A 16,710-nucleotide genomic window follows, 5' to 3' on the forward strand; every position below is an offset into this window, starting at 1 on the left:
ATGAGGTGACTGTATTCACGTTCTGTAATGATCTCTTACCTCCAGCTCCTCAACATCCCGTCCTGCTTTGCTGTAGTACTTCAGGAAGTCCTGGGGTCAGAGAGTTTATTTAGAGTTTTTGTTATTTTCAAAAAAGTAAAAAGTGCCCTTATAATAAAACCCAAAGCAGGAAAGGCTACTTGGCATTCTAAAGATCCATTATTGTAGTGGCTACAAAATAGGACAAAGTGTATTGACTGCCATATCTTGTTGTTGGTGTGCCATGCATGCAGGTCATGTTAAACATCAAACCTTCAGCAGTAGCTGATACTTCATGATCCTCTGAACGGGTTTGATGAGCAGATCGTTGAGCTGCAGCCTGTGACCCAACTGCTGCCGGAGATCCTGTCAGGTGACCACAAAGATAGATAAGGTTTAAAGTAAAAAGTTCCCAAAGAGTTCCAGTAAAACTGACTGTGGTACATACAAGTAAACTCACCTCAAAGAAGTTCTCAATGTACTCGGAGACAACGTGCTCTGATTTGGGTTTGTTCTGACAGTAAACCACATACATGTGAAGACGCCGTTCCTGAAAGGTAAACAATTAAGAGAGGAAGAGCTCATATGGTGCAGCGAGAGAGTACACATTTGAGGTACTTTTATACATCTACTTCACTACATCTCAGAGGGATATGTCCTTCATTTTTGATCTATGCACATTTATCTGGCAGCTTTATATACTTTACAGATTACCGATTTGCTTCCCCTTCTTGTCCACTGAAAACATGCTGTGTTTGTTCTGGGTGTTAAAAAACCTGAAGGAGGAAGTGTACCTTTATGGGTTAAGGACATTTTCCAACTTCTTAGGCAGCTAGAGAACATTTTTAAAAACCCTCTCTGACCAGCTGGAAAATGCATCATCACAAAGCTGAAAAAGGGCTGTTATCTGCCCACATCAAAAAAACACATGAGGACTTTATAGAATGTAATGCCACATTAGAATTAATCCAAACACACCCTATATTCACTTTGTAACAAAGATAGGGGAACGTTTACTGCACAGGTGATACTTTGAGAAAAGATTTGAGTTTGTTTGCTGATTATACTTACATAGTTTAAGGTTTTGAATGTAGGACTTTACTTCTAGTGGTGTATTTTAAAAGTGTGGTATTAATACTTTTAAGTTAAGGATCAAAATACTTGGTCCAACACAAGTGAGAAACGGATATAGAAATAATAATCCTGTGTGCTGTTTGGACTCCTCTCAGTTTTGTTGTACTCCAAATCTGCTCAAGAGTTTTTTGGGAGTTTTGTTAAACCAGTGCAGGACCTTTGCCTCATTAAATAGTTCCAGTGACTGAGGAAGAAAGGTTTAATTTGCTGTGGCTTAATTCTGCGTGCCACACTACACTGCTTGAAGCGGAAAGAGAATCTGAGTCAAACCCAAATATTTCCCCCATTATTATCCAGAAGGAGATTTTTCTTTTGTAACAATACTGTTACTGATACTGTTATGTACTACCCTAGAGGTTGTTCATGGTTTCTGCATTGAACCTATGTGTGCAGTGTCTTTGAATTCAGCAGAAATTCTGTGTTGATGTTTGTAATTCCGTTGGAAATTCCATTTGCGGAGATCTGTTTCCACTGTGATATGAAATAGTAGGTTTCTCAAAGTTCATTGTTAAACAACCACATATGGAAAACATTGAGATGGTTGTGAATATTTGTATAGAGCTCTGAGATCTGTAATTCCAGCTCATTTTCCCAAAAGGAGGCGTCTCTGAGGAGGATCTTTAACACTGAGGGCTTTGAGAGCTGATGAGACTGTTTATTCTGAAGCTGCACCTGCACACAGACTGATCTGCGGGATGAACACACATCTGGATGGTCGGGGGCCAAGGTTTCACACACAGTCAGATCTCTGATCTAAGCGATGGCCTTCAGCCAAATTGAAAACACACCGAGAAATGAAACTTTTCATCCACACACACTAACACACTGATCTGTAGACTCACATGTTTGATGAAGAGCTTGGCCAGGCTGTCGGGATCACACACACATTTCTCCAGCTCTCCCAGGAAATAACTGTGTGACACGAAGCAGAGAGGGTGGAATCATCATCCACACACACTCACACAACCACCTTGAAACATGAGGAGCTCAGGAGAAATATGTGTAAACTCTGTGATTGTACAAATTCAGAAGAACTAACAAGGGAGGGCAGAGGAGATGTCTCTGACTCTCTGACTCACTCTTTATGCCACTCGTAGATCTGATGGATGTTTCCAAACACAATCCGTTCCTTCCCTTTCAGATCCTCAGGGACTCCCTGTTTAGACATGCTGCCCATGTAGCCCTGTACACAAACACACACACGGACACTTTTAAATTGAATGAATTTAGTAAAAGTGTTGTACACAGATTATTTGACAGCTGGTGGAGAGACACACCTGCACGATGAGCCCGAGATCTTCCACATACAGCCTTTCTGTCTCTATCAGCTCTGCCAGCACATATCTGACGGATAGATTACGAAACAGCAAATACATCACAATAATAAAAAAGTACATTTTGGTTAAAAAAAGTGGTATTTGTCCAACATTTTGATAAATACGCTTATACAGTATGCTTTCTTTCTGATAGGGTTTATACCATTGTCATGTCTGAATTAAAAAAATAAACTATAGCAATGAGACAGTTAGTTAAGCTTAGCATTAAGACTGGTAACGGGTCAAACAACTGGCCTGGCTTTTCCTACTAAATTCAAATATGCCTACTATTACATGATGTTGTCAGTCTACCCTGAAATTAGTTAAGTGCTTTGTTCAAGAAATGTAAACACAACTTCAGCATACAGTTATGCATATGATGCTTTTCGTAAGGAAACACATAAGTGTAAAATGGTGGAGCTACTTCCTTAAAAGTAGAGGTCACCTACATGCTCTTCTCTAAGGCAATGTTTCTCTCCTCCTCACTGTCCACTGCAGCCGACCACTGGCTGGACGAGTCGTCTGTCACAGTGCCGCCGTCTTCCCCTTGAAGAGAGTTCATGCTGGATCTTTGACTCTAAAACACATAAACATGGTAGCACAGATTTGTAAGCATCACAGTAACCCCAGAGGGAAGAACATTCCCAAGTATTCCGCTTAAGTACAACTTTGAGGTACTTAACTTGAGTGTTTTCATTTATTACTCTACATTTATTTGATAGTTCCTTTTTAAATTAAGCTTTTTGACAGTACACATGATATGATAAACTTATGAAATACAGTTCAATGCCAAAGATTGAATCAGGGGGTCCTTAAATTGGCCTTTTAGTTCATGCTGGTTTGAACTATTGAGCCTCCTTGTTTTTACATTGTTACTACACTATGTTTTGGCTGAGAGTCAGTAAGGCACAATGCATCCTGGTACATCTAGCCACTACCTGTAAAGCCTTATCCTTGGGAACTCAGCTTTGACAGTAAATATATCAAGCACTGGGTAATGTATTTCTTTCATGAACTACATTTACCATAAACACTGATTCGACATTTACATAAAAAGGTTTTGAATTTGTCCTTTAAATTTAGCTGAAAAACTTCTGTACTAAGCAGGATTTTAGATACAGGACTTTAGCTTTCAATGGAGTATCCTGCAATTGTTTAAAGGACCTTAAAGTACTAGCGGTATGTCTGAAAACTTGGCAACAACCAAACAAACATAAATCATTAAGCTTTGTCTACAGAGGCTAACCCAGGCGGCACACATCTGGAAAAATATATAAAGATGAGAGGTTCCTAATGGGAAACACATTAGTAGCACAATGTTATGCTTCCTTTTGGAAAGTCATGCCACCCCCTAAATCCCAAGAAACCTGAGAGCTATAATCACTTTTGAATGTCTCTCCTAAGGGACTGTTGGGCAGGGACATGTGGAAAACAGTATTAGGACTGAGAGATGAAGGTTAATAATAGGCAACATTTGTGAAATGTGTCCAGTCAGATAATAACGTTTGCGAAAACCGACCACAGTATGGAGAGTTATTGCATAACAAGTTTACCTCCTCACCTAAAAGCAGAATCATTTTGTATGTGAATTTCACTTTAAACACTTTTGGCAAACTGTAGCCTCACCACAAGTTATGCTCTGCCATGATGCACTACTAGATCAATGGCCTTCAATAGGGGTCCGTGGCCCCATTTTCTTTTTTTATTTAACATGTATGAAAATACACATTACAGTAATACGAAAATAACATACTATTAGCAATGATACATTGAGCATTTCATTTACACAAAACTGTTAACTGGTAACTAATTATTACCCATGAATCCCCATGCAATATAGCTATACGTAGCTAGCCAATGCTAAATCTGTGTGGCATCTACAGTATCAACTGCTACATATTATCATTTAAAAAACTTAGCAATGTATATAAAAGAAAGCCAGGATAGTTTCCTTTTTCCGAGCTAAGCTAACTGACATATATTCCCAACATTTGGTTTTAATTAAAAACATTTAGAGATGATAACGTCTTCTACCTTGCACAGCATTTAAGGATTGAGAATCCAAGGTAAATATAATGCTGAAGGTGTCTATGGACTCAAAATGCTATTGGACTGAGAGAGGCCGAAAGTGAGGACAGTCATTAATCAAGCAGAAGAATGTCAAACAATGCAACAGGAACTGGAACAGTCGACAGCAAAGAAAGGAAGGAGACCGAGAGCATGCCAAGCAGGAAGTGGAGTTAAACCCATTGCTTCACCTGTGCAACCGCCACAGTCAGAATTGATGTTGACATACAGCTGGCGAGATTAGAGCTCCCCTAGCTAAATGGATTCTTATTGCTCTCGTTTGCTTTGGTGTTGTGACATGTACACTCCTCACCCACAACCCTTAAGATGATTCAGCCCGCCACACGCTGCTTTGCTAGTGATTACTTCCAGATACCGTCTGGAAAAGCCCACAGGATTGATTCCAGTCCAAATGGTCTTTCAAAGAGTATTCACTGGTGTAGAGCATAGTGTAGAGTTACCAGAAATTACTCATATGTGCTGTTGTGTGTGTGCTCATCTACAAAATATGCAGAAAATGTTGCCACAATTGTTGGAAGCCAAATGATGTGGGCAAATAAAAAGCCTTTCACATGCTGATAAAACTGAACAGGCCGTAGAGGGACGTGTAAGTTTACAATTCATAGTTTCGTTCATTTAAGCATATGTGTTTCCATTATTTATGACTTGCATTACCTGAGGGTTCGATAATGAGAGAGGCTCCAATGAAATGATCACAACAACTGGGAAGGGAGCGAATAAAGTGTTGACAGCACTTGTGACTTGTATAGTTTCCATTCATCATTGTACATTTGTTTCTCTAAACCCTCCCATCTTTTTTGTACTGCTAACTACTTTTATATCTTCTTGTGGACAGACCCAGCAGCTTTCTCTGTTTCTATGATCCAGTTTTCCAGTTCTTTAGATCTTGTATTATGATATATCTTTATCATTGAATGCCTGCCTCCAGCTTGATAAAGGCTGGCGGACTGTGCAAACATCATGGACGATTTATTGATCTTCAATCAAGATATCTATTAATCTCAGACAACTTCACAGCTTTCCATAAACCTGCAGTTTGCTGAGACAGACCTTTAAATAGAACAGGAATATAATATAATAATAGAGACATTACTGGAGTCTGTGTGTATCTGCCTTGCAGGAGGTCGGACAGGCAGCTCGGACAGGGCGGCTCTGCAGGAGAAGGAGCTGCTGGACTCAACAGGCCATCTTTCCACACCTGTACAACACAAACACCACAACCATTACAAACAAGAACGTATTTCCTCAGGAGAAATGAATGCAGCCGTCTGTTATTAAGCCTCACCAGTGTGTCTGCAGACGGGAGGATGGTGTAGCTGTCGTGCGGTTGCAGAGGCCTCTGCTGAGCTTCACTGTGGGAAAGCAGCGACTGCGGCGGCCGGCTGTCTGACCTGAACATCTGCTTCTCAACTTTCCCCGCTCCTGCTCTGGCATCAGAGCTCAGCTTGCGGACGGGATTGGTGAGCCATTTCTTCAGGGCGCTGACAGGGTACCGAGATGCTGCAGACGGGGAGTGTGAGCAGGGGCTGGAGCTGCCGGAGGCCTGCAGGGGCACCGGGCCCCCTGATGGAGTGATACTGCCGCTGCTGCCCGCCACAGAGTAGGACTCTGCTGCAGAGAGAGAGAGGAAGAGGGAAAATGATCGGGTTAATACAGCGGCTAATTGTGGGGAACATCCTCTCAGGTCAGATGCTGCAGACAGCTTTCAGCACAAAAATGTTGGTCAATTTCCTGTGTTAATCCCCAACTGTAACTTTAGTAGCTTCCGCTACTGTACCTACCAGTCCTAAATTATTATAAACACATCTGTTCTCACGAAGAAGTTTAAATGGAGATTATATAATGCAATTTGACTGGATTCATTTGTTAGACATTGTAATCATCTTTTGACTTACTGACCAATGGAGAGTAGTTCAAGGTTCATTAAATTATAATAGTAGGTTTGTTAAGGAATTGTCACATACTCCATAGATAATCTGTTAAACCTGTACATACAGAGTTAAACAGTTGTGTGTAAATATTTAGACATAATAACATACAAATATAGATATAGATATATAGTAGTCTGCAAAGGGGACTATCCAAATAAAGTGTTTTCAAACCAGAAAAGTGGTTTAATCTACAAAAAGGTTAATCACTGTTTGGTGTATAGTCTTTGAAGCAGTTTTACTCACTACTAGAAACAATGATGGAGTAAAGAGGCAGAGGCAGAACTCAACATTTTCAAGTTTCTTTGTGATACACTGAGACAAACATTATCTGCATTTCTAGAAGAGGCGCACTTCAAAGCAAAGCCGTGAATCTAATTAGGAAATTAAAGCTGGAACACCAATCTAACAAAATTAAGTCCATCATGTCTTCAGATAAGTGCTCTCTCATTCAATAACTCAGGCCAGACCAACACTGAAGCTGACACTCTTTTTATGCCACAGCTGGATTCTGTTTCCAGCTCTAAGACGATGGAAACTGGTACCACACTGTCTTAATCAAGCAACCTAACATTAACATGTCACTCTGTTCTGCTGATCGTAGCAAAGTGGAATCTTTCAGGAGTCTCATTTTGGACTTTTCCCAGAATCCACTATTACCCGTCAGCACATTTATGTAAGCTGTAATCATAATAACAGGCTTTCAAGAAGCCAGTGGAAATCTAGGTCAGCCATTTGCCAAAAACGGCCAGATACTGCCATTAAACACAATGCAATAATGACATTAAAATACTTAATAATAGCTTAATTTCAGTTCTCCTTTTATTTCACAATGTCCTGCAAAATCTTGCCTAAAAAAAGATGCTCATTACATTGGTGATGATCAGTAGTCTTAGCATCTTTTTATTTTATTTGCTAAGTATATTTGTCATGCTAATATGCTCACTGTCATCCAAAAGTTGAGTTTTCTACAACAATAAGCAGACACAGTGTGTGTGTGTGCGCGCTGAGGTTTGAACCAATGAGAAAGTGTGCTTTTATTCTACACCAATATTATCAAAAGTCGTGCAGACCAGTTTTGATTTTGTCTTTATAGCTCTTCATTTATTAATTATTTTAGGTTTTCTAAACATTTTCTTTTTTCTTTTTTTTTTTACAATAAAAATGGTTTTCTTTGGTATATTTTCACTTTTATATTTATTCTTTTATCAACACCCTTTAATATTTTTCACATTTAGTATCTTATTCTTTTACATCTATGTTGTTTTTTAGCCTTGTTATGACTCCATAATAGAGGACCATTAACAACCACTCTACCATCTGTTGAATTGATACAAAAGGTGCACCTTAGTGCAGGTTTTTCAGCGAACACATCAGCCTTTTCTAAGAACTGACGTTAATGGTGTGTAATGGTCATTGTGACGTCTAAACCACTGCTGAGCTAAGCGACTCGGCTCGTCATGTTTGTTTGAGATGCTTATGTAATGTCTTTTTCCCACACAGCGCAACAGCTGGAACACCATCCGGACAGCAGAGTCAGCAGTAAGCCTGCAAGCATGCACACTGTGAATGCATCCTCACATGGACGCTTCATGGACAATAGTAATATTATAAATGTTTCCTTATTTATTGAAAGTTATTTATCTCCTTATTCATTTATTATAAAAATGTGTGCATTGTTTTTTTTAGTACTTTTTAAGTCAGTAGTTTTTCTTTAGCAGGGATGAAGGAAAGTAATCTAGCTTTACTTTGTTCATCGCTCTAATTTCCAACTTTCCACTTTTCTATTAATATGGTTAATTTACTGACCAATAATAAAAGCAGCGAATGAGCTAGTTGTGCAGGAATTCACTTCTGACACATCTGTTCTCGAAATGCATGTTTTTTTTTTAACATATCTGGTTTTTTAACATATCTGGTGAAACAATTAAAGCTTCTTGAAGTTATCAAAAATAGGTCCAGCAATGTCCTTCTTTCTTGAAAACTGACTAAGTATGATCTACTCTCTCTTATTAAGGTGCTGCTCACACGGGAACGTTTGCGTTTATGCACAGTATGCGTTTTCAAAAAAGTCTTCCGTTCACACGTATTCGTTTCATTTGACGTGTCTGTTCACACGAGAACGCTGGAAACGCAGTAGTACATATGCCGGGACTGTAAGTGGCACTGTACTTCCACACGAGACCGCTCGAAAGCGCTGGACACGCTGTAGTACCTATGCCGGGCCTGTAACTGGCGCTGTAACTTCCGCCACAAAATACACCAAAAGCAGCGAGTATAAGATCCCCCCCGGATGGTTATGGCTAGAAAGGATCCGTCTTGTGTAAAACTCTCGCGAGAGTTTGGCTGAATGTCACGTGGCTGAATGTTTACGTTTGGCAGGCAGCCTTTCAGTTACGATCGTTAACATCAGTGGGCCACAGCAAATGATGATGAGAAGCTAAACTATCTATTAATTATGTCAATTACAGGGAGTGTGATTGTTGAAATAGGGTGTTAGCGGTCTTGCTGGTGTTCAAAGAAGAATGACAACACTGTAGATCACCAACACTATGGTTTATTTTTTATTCACAGGCAAATCAACGTTGTCGCAGTAAAAGTCCCAAGATAGTTCCTGGTGCAATAAAATGTTCACTTGCAGTGTGTTACTATTATGTCTGATGTTTCTCTATTAATATTGCTGCTGCATTAATGTGTATGTTGCATCATGTTACTTCTGTAGATGTGTTTCCGAGCCGCTCCGATTACAACGAGAGTTACAACGAGAACGTGACGTCATATTTACATTAGACGGATCCTTTCTAGCCATAACCCCCCCGGATGTGTGAGGCACAAACAAAACAAACAAACAAGGTAGAAGATGGCTGCTATTTGCACAAGAAAGGAGCTATTTTCGTGGACTGACGATGAGGTAGAACTTCTGCTACATGTCACACTAGACTACAAAACTACCAAACTACAGGAGAATCTTGACTGGGAGTCCTGCAAGCCAAAATATAGCGAGATAGGGGACTTATTTCAGGCGCAATATCCGAGGACCCCGACAGAGAAAGATTTCCCTCACGACAAGGGCTCCATTACACAGGGCCAGCTTACAGCGAAGCTAAAGCAAATTCGTATTAAGTACAGGCAGGCGGTGGACCTTGGGCGTCGGAGTGGCCAAGGACGTGTTGTGTACATGTTCTTCGAGCTTTGCGAACAGATCTGGGGTGGCTCGCCTGCTAAGCACCCCCATAGCTCCGGCGTCGAGACAGGGGACTTGCTCGACTTGGAAGAGTCGTCGCCCGTACCAAGTTCATCCCCGAGTTTGGAGCGTTCCAGCGATTCGCCAGAGTCGAGTGAATCCAACGGAAGTCTGTCAACTGCTGCGGTCGTAAGGCATCGCAGGGATCTGCTCCAGGTATGTTCATGATTTCAAGCTTAACGGACTTGCTATATACTATGATGCAGTACCTTCCACAGAAAAACTGAATCTGTTTTTAAGCTTGGTAAAATTAGAAAGTATTGAGAGCTATTTCACAACATGCCTTTGGTCTTATGTTATCTGGTAGCTATGGTCCTATTGTGTAATAATACAAAAATGCTCTGGTTTATTATAGGCACAGCTGAATGGCCACAGAAGTGACCGCATGAAGAGAAAACTTCCAGCTGAACATGCAGTGCAGGAAGACCTCAAAATAAAAAAGAGGATGTTGGACCTAATGGAGCAAACATCCAGCCGCAACGCAGCCAACATGGATCGGATGAATAACACCATGGACAACATTAACAGCACTATTCAGATGGGCCTATCCCTGATCAGGGAATTAATGCATGCCCCCCCCCAAAGTAGCAGCAGTGGATATGGACACTTCCAGGAGCCCTCATCCCCATTCATTCCTAGAAGGCCACATCCAGCTACACTGGACTACACACCAAGAGCAATTATTATTTTGTAGCTAGCAAAGGTGTTTTTTTCCTTTTACTGTGTACACTTTGTAGCTCTTACAATAAATAATGTTCTTAATAAAAACCTTGCAAACAATAACTGTCTTGTCTTTAAGGGTCAATGTACTCCACAAGCACTCTCTTTCCTTCTTTCTCATTACAGTCAGTGAGATATCTCAAAAATACTGTGGTCACTACCGAAACACTGGATGTTTTGTAAAACATAAAGTACATTGAGTTATCAACTAAAATGATATGATACTGATTGGTTTAATGTATGTTCAATTTCAACAATCATCAACTCTGGAATCAATATGATCAGTAGTATGCATTTTACAAAGAAAGTTTGCATTATGATTTTTATGAATTGTATACATTGAACTTTCAAATTTGATAAATTAGCTTATATTAATTTAATTGTGAAAACCCTAAAATATTTGTTAAAATACTATTTAGAGGAGGGAAGGTAAAACAATCTTAACAGGTTAATATAATACTTTTTTGTATGCACTATGTTTCGCTAGTGACCATTTTTGGTAGAGGAAGAACATTCCAATACAAAATGTACGGTTCTTTTACTAGATATGTGTAATTTAGATATGGTAGAAAATATATATGGACCAGAACATTTAAAGTTCATGTGACAAAGTATATATATGATACTGTCTGCGTATGCACATTTGTTGCACTTTATGTTCAAAGAAAGTCTGGAAGTGGTTGCAGCCAATTTAATTTTCATTTCACACTTTGAACATTGGAGAATCACATATTTATTTGCTTAGTGTTACATATGTTACATGCATTAGAAAGTAATAAAAAAAGTTATGATATAATACAAAATATCCTGTAACAGTCCTTAGGATTTATCAGCCAGGTATATGTATATTGTACAGCAGGGCTGCAGCAGCCTGTCGCTGAAGGACAGGGAATGTAACAAAGAATGCACCGTAGATGTAGCACTAACATCTGTATCATGGTCAGTAGCGTCTGGAGCACAGCAGCAACCCTGTGGTGCGCCATTGTTGTTGTTGGCGAAACGCATCAGCAATGAAGCGGGGTGAGCAGGAGAGGCGGGGCTATCGTTATCTTTTCAGGAAATGATCGTAGAGAGGCGATTACACGGAGCCGTTGGATCCCCCAGAGCGTTTCGTTTGCAAATCTATCCGCCTGGGGACCCGTTATCGTTTGTGGGGTCCGTTTCTATCGTTTTGTTACGGCCTCGTGTAAATGAAAGGGCTATACGCAAGAGAAACTATGCAGATCCAACCCGTTTTGTTCTCGTGTAAATGGGGTCTAAATCCTCTTGATAACTGTAGCATCAGTGAACTTATCATCTGATTAGTAAAACAATTTAGTAGGACTAGTAGTCCATCATCCAGACAATATAACTTGGTGTCATGGTATTATTAAATGGGCCCTACTATGCTAATGTTGTCGTTTCATAATTGTATTTAGTGCCTCTACTGTGACATGTTTACATGCTTTAATGAACAAAAAGCTCTTTATTTCTCTCACACTGCCTGTGCTGCAGCACCTCTTTCCCCCTGAAACCAGAGCCCAGCCTGCTCTGATTGGTTAGCCGGCCGGCTCTGTTTGGATTGGTCATCCGTTTAGAGATGTCCAGCCCTTTAGTCTATCACGTACAATGTGTTGGAGCGCTAGCCAATAGAAGTGGGAGTGTTATGAAGTGATGTCACTATGATATGGAAGTAAACAAAGGAGTCCAATGGAGTAACCTATATGACACACTACAGTAAAAGGAATACCCCACCAAGCACAATAGGGCTGCTTTAAAACCAAGCTGGTATATTTACAAGCACAGTTAAGAGAAAAGTAAAATATCTTCATATTTATAAATAGCAAGAGAAGGATATTCTAATGGTCATGGTATGTTAATTATGAACTCATATTACATTTGAAAAATAATAATGAATGTATTGTTTACCAAATGTACAACCTGGAAGTCTATCTCCCTCTCTCTGTTAAAGCAGACTCTTCACTTCATCTGAACCCCATACATGGTCATGGTCAGCAGCAGCAGCAGGAGAAATTGAGGGCTTTAAACAGGAAGATGACACTCCACAAAGTGTAAGCATCACTAAAGCCTTACATGTTCAAATGTTTGGGTATGGGATCTTATTCTGTGCATGCTGATGCTGTATGAGACAAGCATTAATGCAAAAAAGCCACATATTTCTTTTGGGGGGTTTAGAAAGCTTGCTTCACATAATGTTGAAATACTGCCAAGGAAAACACTTCTCAGTCCACACCGACACAGCTAAATCAGCCACTTTCTTGTGGTCTGCATCCACTCACTCAGTTTATCAATCTAGGAGAGTGACAGATTAAAAAATGCACACACACACACACACACACACACACACACACACACACACACACACACACACACACACACACACACACACACACACACACACACACACACACACACACACACACACACACACACACACACACACACACACACACACACACACACACACACACACACACACACACACACACACACACCTACTTTGCTCCACATTAAACTAATGAGTGAATTCATTCCCAAACACGAAAGAGGACCTTCAAAAAGGTACAATGTAACATTTCTGCATTAAAATATCTTTAAACGTTTTTTTCGTCTAAATAAGTCAAGTTGTGTATTTACATTATCCCAAAAATTTCCCCCAAAAATGTCACGCCTAGAGAATTCTGTAATTTTAAACATGGTTACGTCTGTTTCATTTGGCCCCCTGTGATGGAACGTATACCCAACGTGCATGTGTCAGTGTGGTTGTCTGCCAGAATATGTCATAACTTGATGTTTATCCAGTTTTAAGTTACATTTTAACAACAATTACATCAGAGAAACAAGCTGAGCAAACAATAGCTGCAGCGGCTTTGTTTAAAGATTATTTTTGGGCCACAAGCGCCTGTTATTATAGAGACCGATTTGAAAGGGGAGGGGAAGGGATGACACAGAATCAAACAGGGGTCCTCTACTGAGTACATGGGCGGCCAGCTCTTTAAGATTTAGAGGAGTCGCCTTCGTGAGTCCTAAAACATGTTTTTTTTAAACATGAAACTGCTTTATTCAGTATTTTCACTTGTATAGCACTGGGTCAGTTTGTATTGTATTGAGGAGGAGACGTCTGCCTATGGTTTGTTTCCTGGTAAAAAAAGATGAACTCTGAAAGAAAACTAACTGGAAGAAGGTGAATGCAATGACAAACTCCCGTGATCCCACGCTAGTACACAAAACCATAAGACCTAGTTTTGTTGTTAATCTTTTAAACGGAAGAATACTGGGTTAAACCAGGATCAGAACATCTAATGTCCCTGTTTACCGAGTCACCCAAACGGAGTACACTGTATGTATCTCACCCCACACATCAAATGCTGCTGCCAACAGGGTATACCTGCACCTATATTGTTTTTTTTACTTTAAAGGTCCCATGTCATGGCCATTTCCACTGATCATAATTCTATTGTTGAGGTCTACTAGAATAGATTTATATTGTGCAATTGTCCAAACTCACATTGGTTTCTCATACTACGTGTATTCACTGAATTTCCCTCTCTGCCTTTAACGGCTCGTTTTAGCTCCAGTAGCTCCAGCCCCCACCCTCCCTGTGAGCACAGTGTGCTCTGATTGGTCGGGACGTTGGAATCGCGCTAAGCTCCGTGGAGGTGTTGTTTCCTTGTTTAGCGATACACAGCGAAACACAGCCAAACTCATCCTGAGCACACACAAAGTCACAGCCGAAGTAAAAACAATAAGTGTGGCTTGATATTGAGTAAGAAAAAGGTTGATAAACGCTGTGAGAATGGGTCTGCAGAGAGAATTTCGCCGCGATCACAACTGTCTGTTATCAGCCTGCAGCCAGGGAGGAGAAATCAGCAGAGCTGCTTGCACTGAGTGTGTGTGTGTGAGGAAGTCCGTGGATTGGTCAATTTGGACCAATCAGCGGGGGCTTAACGTAACATTTTCAGCGGGGGCTTAACGTAACGGTTACTGCGGACGTAACGTAACGGCTCCACGGATTGGTCCATTTCGTTCCGGGTACGGTTGACATCATGCGTACCCGGAAGAATCAAATGGACAATGACGTATCTCCAACGAGGCGTTTTGGGAAGGTATTTTCTGTGTTAGAGTTTTACTCGCTACAGTGTGTACTTTGAGGGTTTGTGACTCTGCAGACCGTTTACATGCATAAAAACCTTCATAACACAGAAGGGGACGGGTAATAACCAGAAAAGCATGACATGGGACCTTTAAAATAGTAGCGCTTACAACCAATGTTGTTGCTGCTAACTGCTACTGCTTAGGCTACCTGCTACACACTAGCCAGCCGCAACAAATGCATCACAAAATGGTTTAGTAAGTAAACTCTCTGCACTTAACTAACATCCCATCATTTATGTTGCCATATGTGTACAGGTATCAATACAAGTGTCTGCTGTGGTTTGTTTACTCTTTTGACTCTTAGCATCTGTGACTTGGGCCATTAAGCGGTAGATTGCATTTGCTGTAAATTATGACAAGAATATTTATGATAAATGTTGCTTCACATTACGTACAAATACATCCTGCTTGAAGACCCAGTAACAGTTTTCACAGAGTGGCAGGATATCTACCCCTCATGACATCACTTCCTTTTCCCCAAAGCACAGCGGGCTGTTGATTGTGTTCATCCCTCAATGTTGTTGTTTGCTGTTCAAAAAATGTCTCAGCCCACCCCATGTCCCCCCACTGAAGGTCATGTTAAGGTCAAAGGAAGAGGAAGAAGAGAATGATACATATTAAGAAGGTACTGTATATCAAAGCCTTTCTTTTTTCTGAAAACAGCTAGCTGATGTTTGGGAAATGATTTCCATAGCAAAATAATGAGCTGAAAGACTCTCAAAAACTCTGGGGACTGCAGAGTTGAGTGTGATATGTATCTGTGAGTTCACCACCACAAACAACCCTTACATGTAAGTATTCACTATATCTATTATCTATTTTTGTTATTTAAAAATAAATAAATGGAATATGGTTTAGACCAGTGGTTCCCAACCTTTTTACATATAATTGTAACGCAATACATGATTGTCACTAAAAGCCTTGTCTCTACATTACAATAAAACATACAAAAGAATTGATTAATTAATTTGAATACAAATTCAAGTTAGTAGCTATTAGGCATAAAGAGACAGAAATGTATAATTCATTATTTTATAGAAATATTTCTTCTGCCCGTAAAGTGTCCAAACCAGGCTTGTCTGGATAAGCGCATTTTTAAAACATAGTCATTGTCCATGCTGGTTTCAGTTGGATTATTTGTCACAGTTGCTCCGATCAGATCGGTCTCCTCCATTTTGTAGATTATTTACGACTTTTGAATCCACAGAAACACATCGGCAAAATCCAGCTTACTTTGAGCATGTGTTTTAAACAGTTTAATCCCTTTGTAAACTGTTTCCACTTGCGCCGTCCTTTAATTTCTTCATACAGCGGGAATCCAAATGAATTAATCCCGAGTCCAATAACCATCAAAGTCACTCCAATAGCTCCTTAATTACGCTTTCATCCTCCTTTAACAAAATACTTCACATTCATCCAGATTGTGACTGTAGTTGTAGCATTTTTGAGACTTTTAAACTTTTAATTACTTTTAATTAACCCCCCCCCCCCCGTGTGTGTGTGTGTGCGTGTGTGTGTGTGTGTGTGTGTGTGTGTGTGTGTGTGTGTGTGTGTGTGTGTGTGTGTGTGTGTGTGTGTGTGTGTGTGTGTGTGTGTGTGTGTGTGTGTGTGTGTGTGTGTGTGTGTGTGTGTGTGTGTGTGTGTGGGGAAAAAAGGTTGGGAACCCCTGGTTTAGACACTCATCATTTTGCACATACATATCGGCCTATATTATGTTTATTTTTTTGTTTTATCAATTTAATTATTATTCTAATTTGCATTTGAATTTAATTAAATCTTTATTTCTTGTCTGTATTATGTTCAGCCATTTGTCTGTCCTTTGGGATCATGGGAGTTTATCATTGGATTCTGCTTCTCTTGGTTCATTGGTTCAGGAGCTCTTAACCAGATGCCATTTTATCCACAGAGGTATCCTCATTTCCAAAATGAACAGACCTGGTAATTGAAACAGTGAAAATAATAAATGAAGCAGGTTCAAGTTAGAAATCAGTGTTTCTGTTACGTTGTTTGGCTGAATCTTAACAGATGTCTTTAGGTTTGAAACAGATATTGAAAGGAGACACTTCAACAAAATATACAACATTGGTCTAGTTGTTATTAGACATCT

At 40.1% G+C, this 16,710-nt stretch overlaps 2 protein-coding genes across 5 annotated transcripts in view; one reads left to right on the top strand and one right to left on the bottom strand.

Annotated features, from left to right (window-relative positions):
* Positions 1-16,710, bottom strand: part of arhgef25b (Rho guanine nucleotide exchange factor (GEF) 25b) — a 25,085-nt gene continuing 8,375 nt past the window's right edge. For 2 of the 4 annotated variants that reach the window (XM_079682139.1, XM_079682137.1), the window contains 9 exons: positions 5,842-6,164; positions 5,650-5,754; positions 2,918-3,045; positions 2,430-2,496; positions 2,232-2,335; positions 1,995-2,064; positions 479-568; positions 292-384; positions 1-90 (listed from right to left, as the gene is read on the bottom strand). In XM_079682139.1, the coding sequence (XP_079538265.1) occupies positions 16-90; positions 292-384; positions 479-568; positions 1,995-2,064; positions 2,232-2,335; positions 2,430-2,496; positions 2,918-3,045; positions 5,650-5,754; positions 5,842-6,164 (1,055 nt within the window). In that variant the 3' untranslated portion in view covers positions 1-15. Of the gene's footprint in view, positions 91-291; positions 385-478; positions 569-1,994; positions 2,065-2,231; positions 2,336-2,429; positions 2,497-2,917; positions 3,046-5,649; positions 5,755-5,841; positions 6,168-16,710 lie in introns of all 4 variants that reach the window. The other 2 variants (XM_079682138.1, XM_079682136.1) reach the window with 1 other exon arrangement.
* On the top strand, positions 9,255-10,511 carry LOC307039765 (uncharacterized protein). The gene is made up of 2 exons (XM_079682141.1): positions 9,255-9,884; positions 10,084-10,511. Exons 1-2 carry the CDS (start codon positions 9,345-9,347, stop codon positions 10,420-10,422), a joined length of 879 nt encoding a protein of 292 aa, XP_079538267.1. The 5' UTR covers positions 9,255-9,344; the 3' UTR covers positions 10,423-10,511.

Source organism: Notothenia rossii, assembly GCF_949606895.1.
Source record: "Notothenia rossii genome assembly, chromosome: 5".
Lineage (NCBI taxonomy): Eukaryota > Metazoa > Chordata > Actinopteri > Perciformes > Nototheniidae > Notothenia > Notothenia rossii.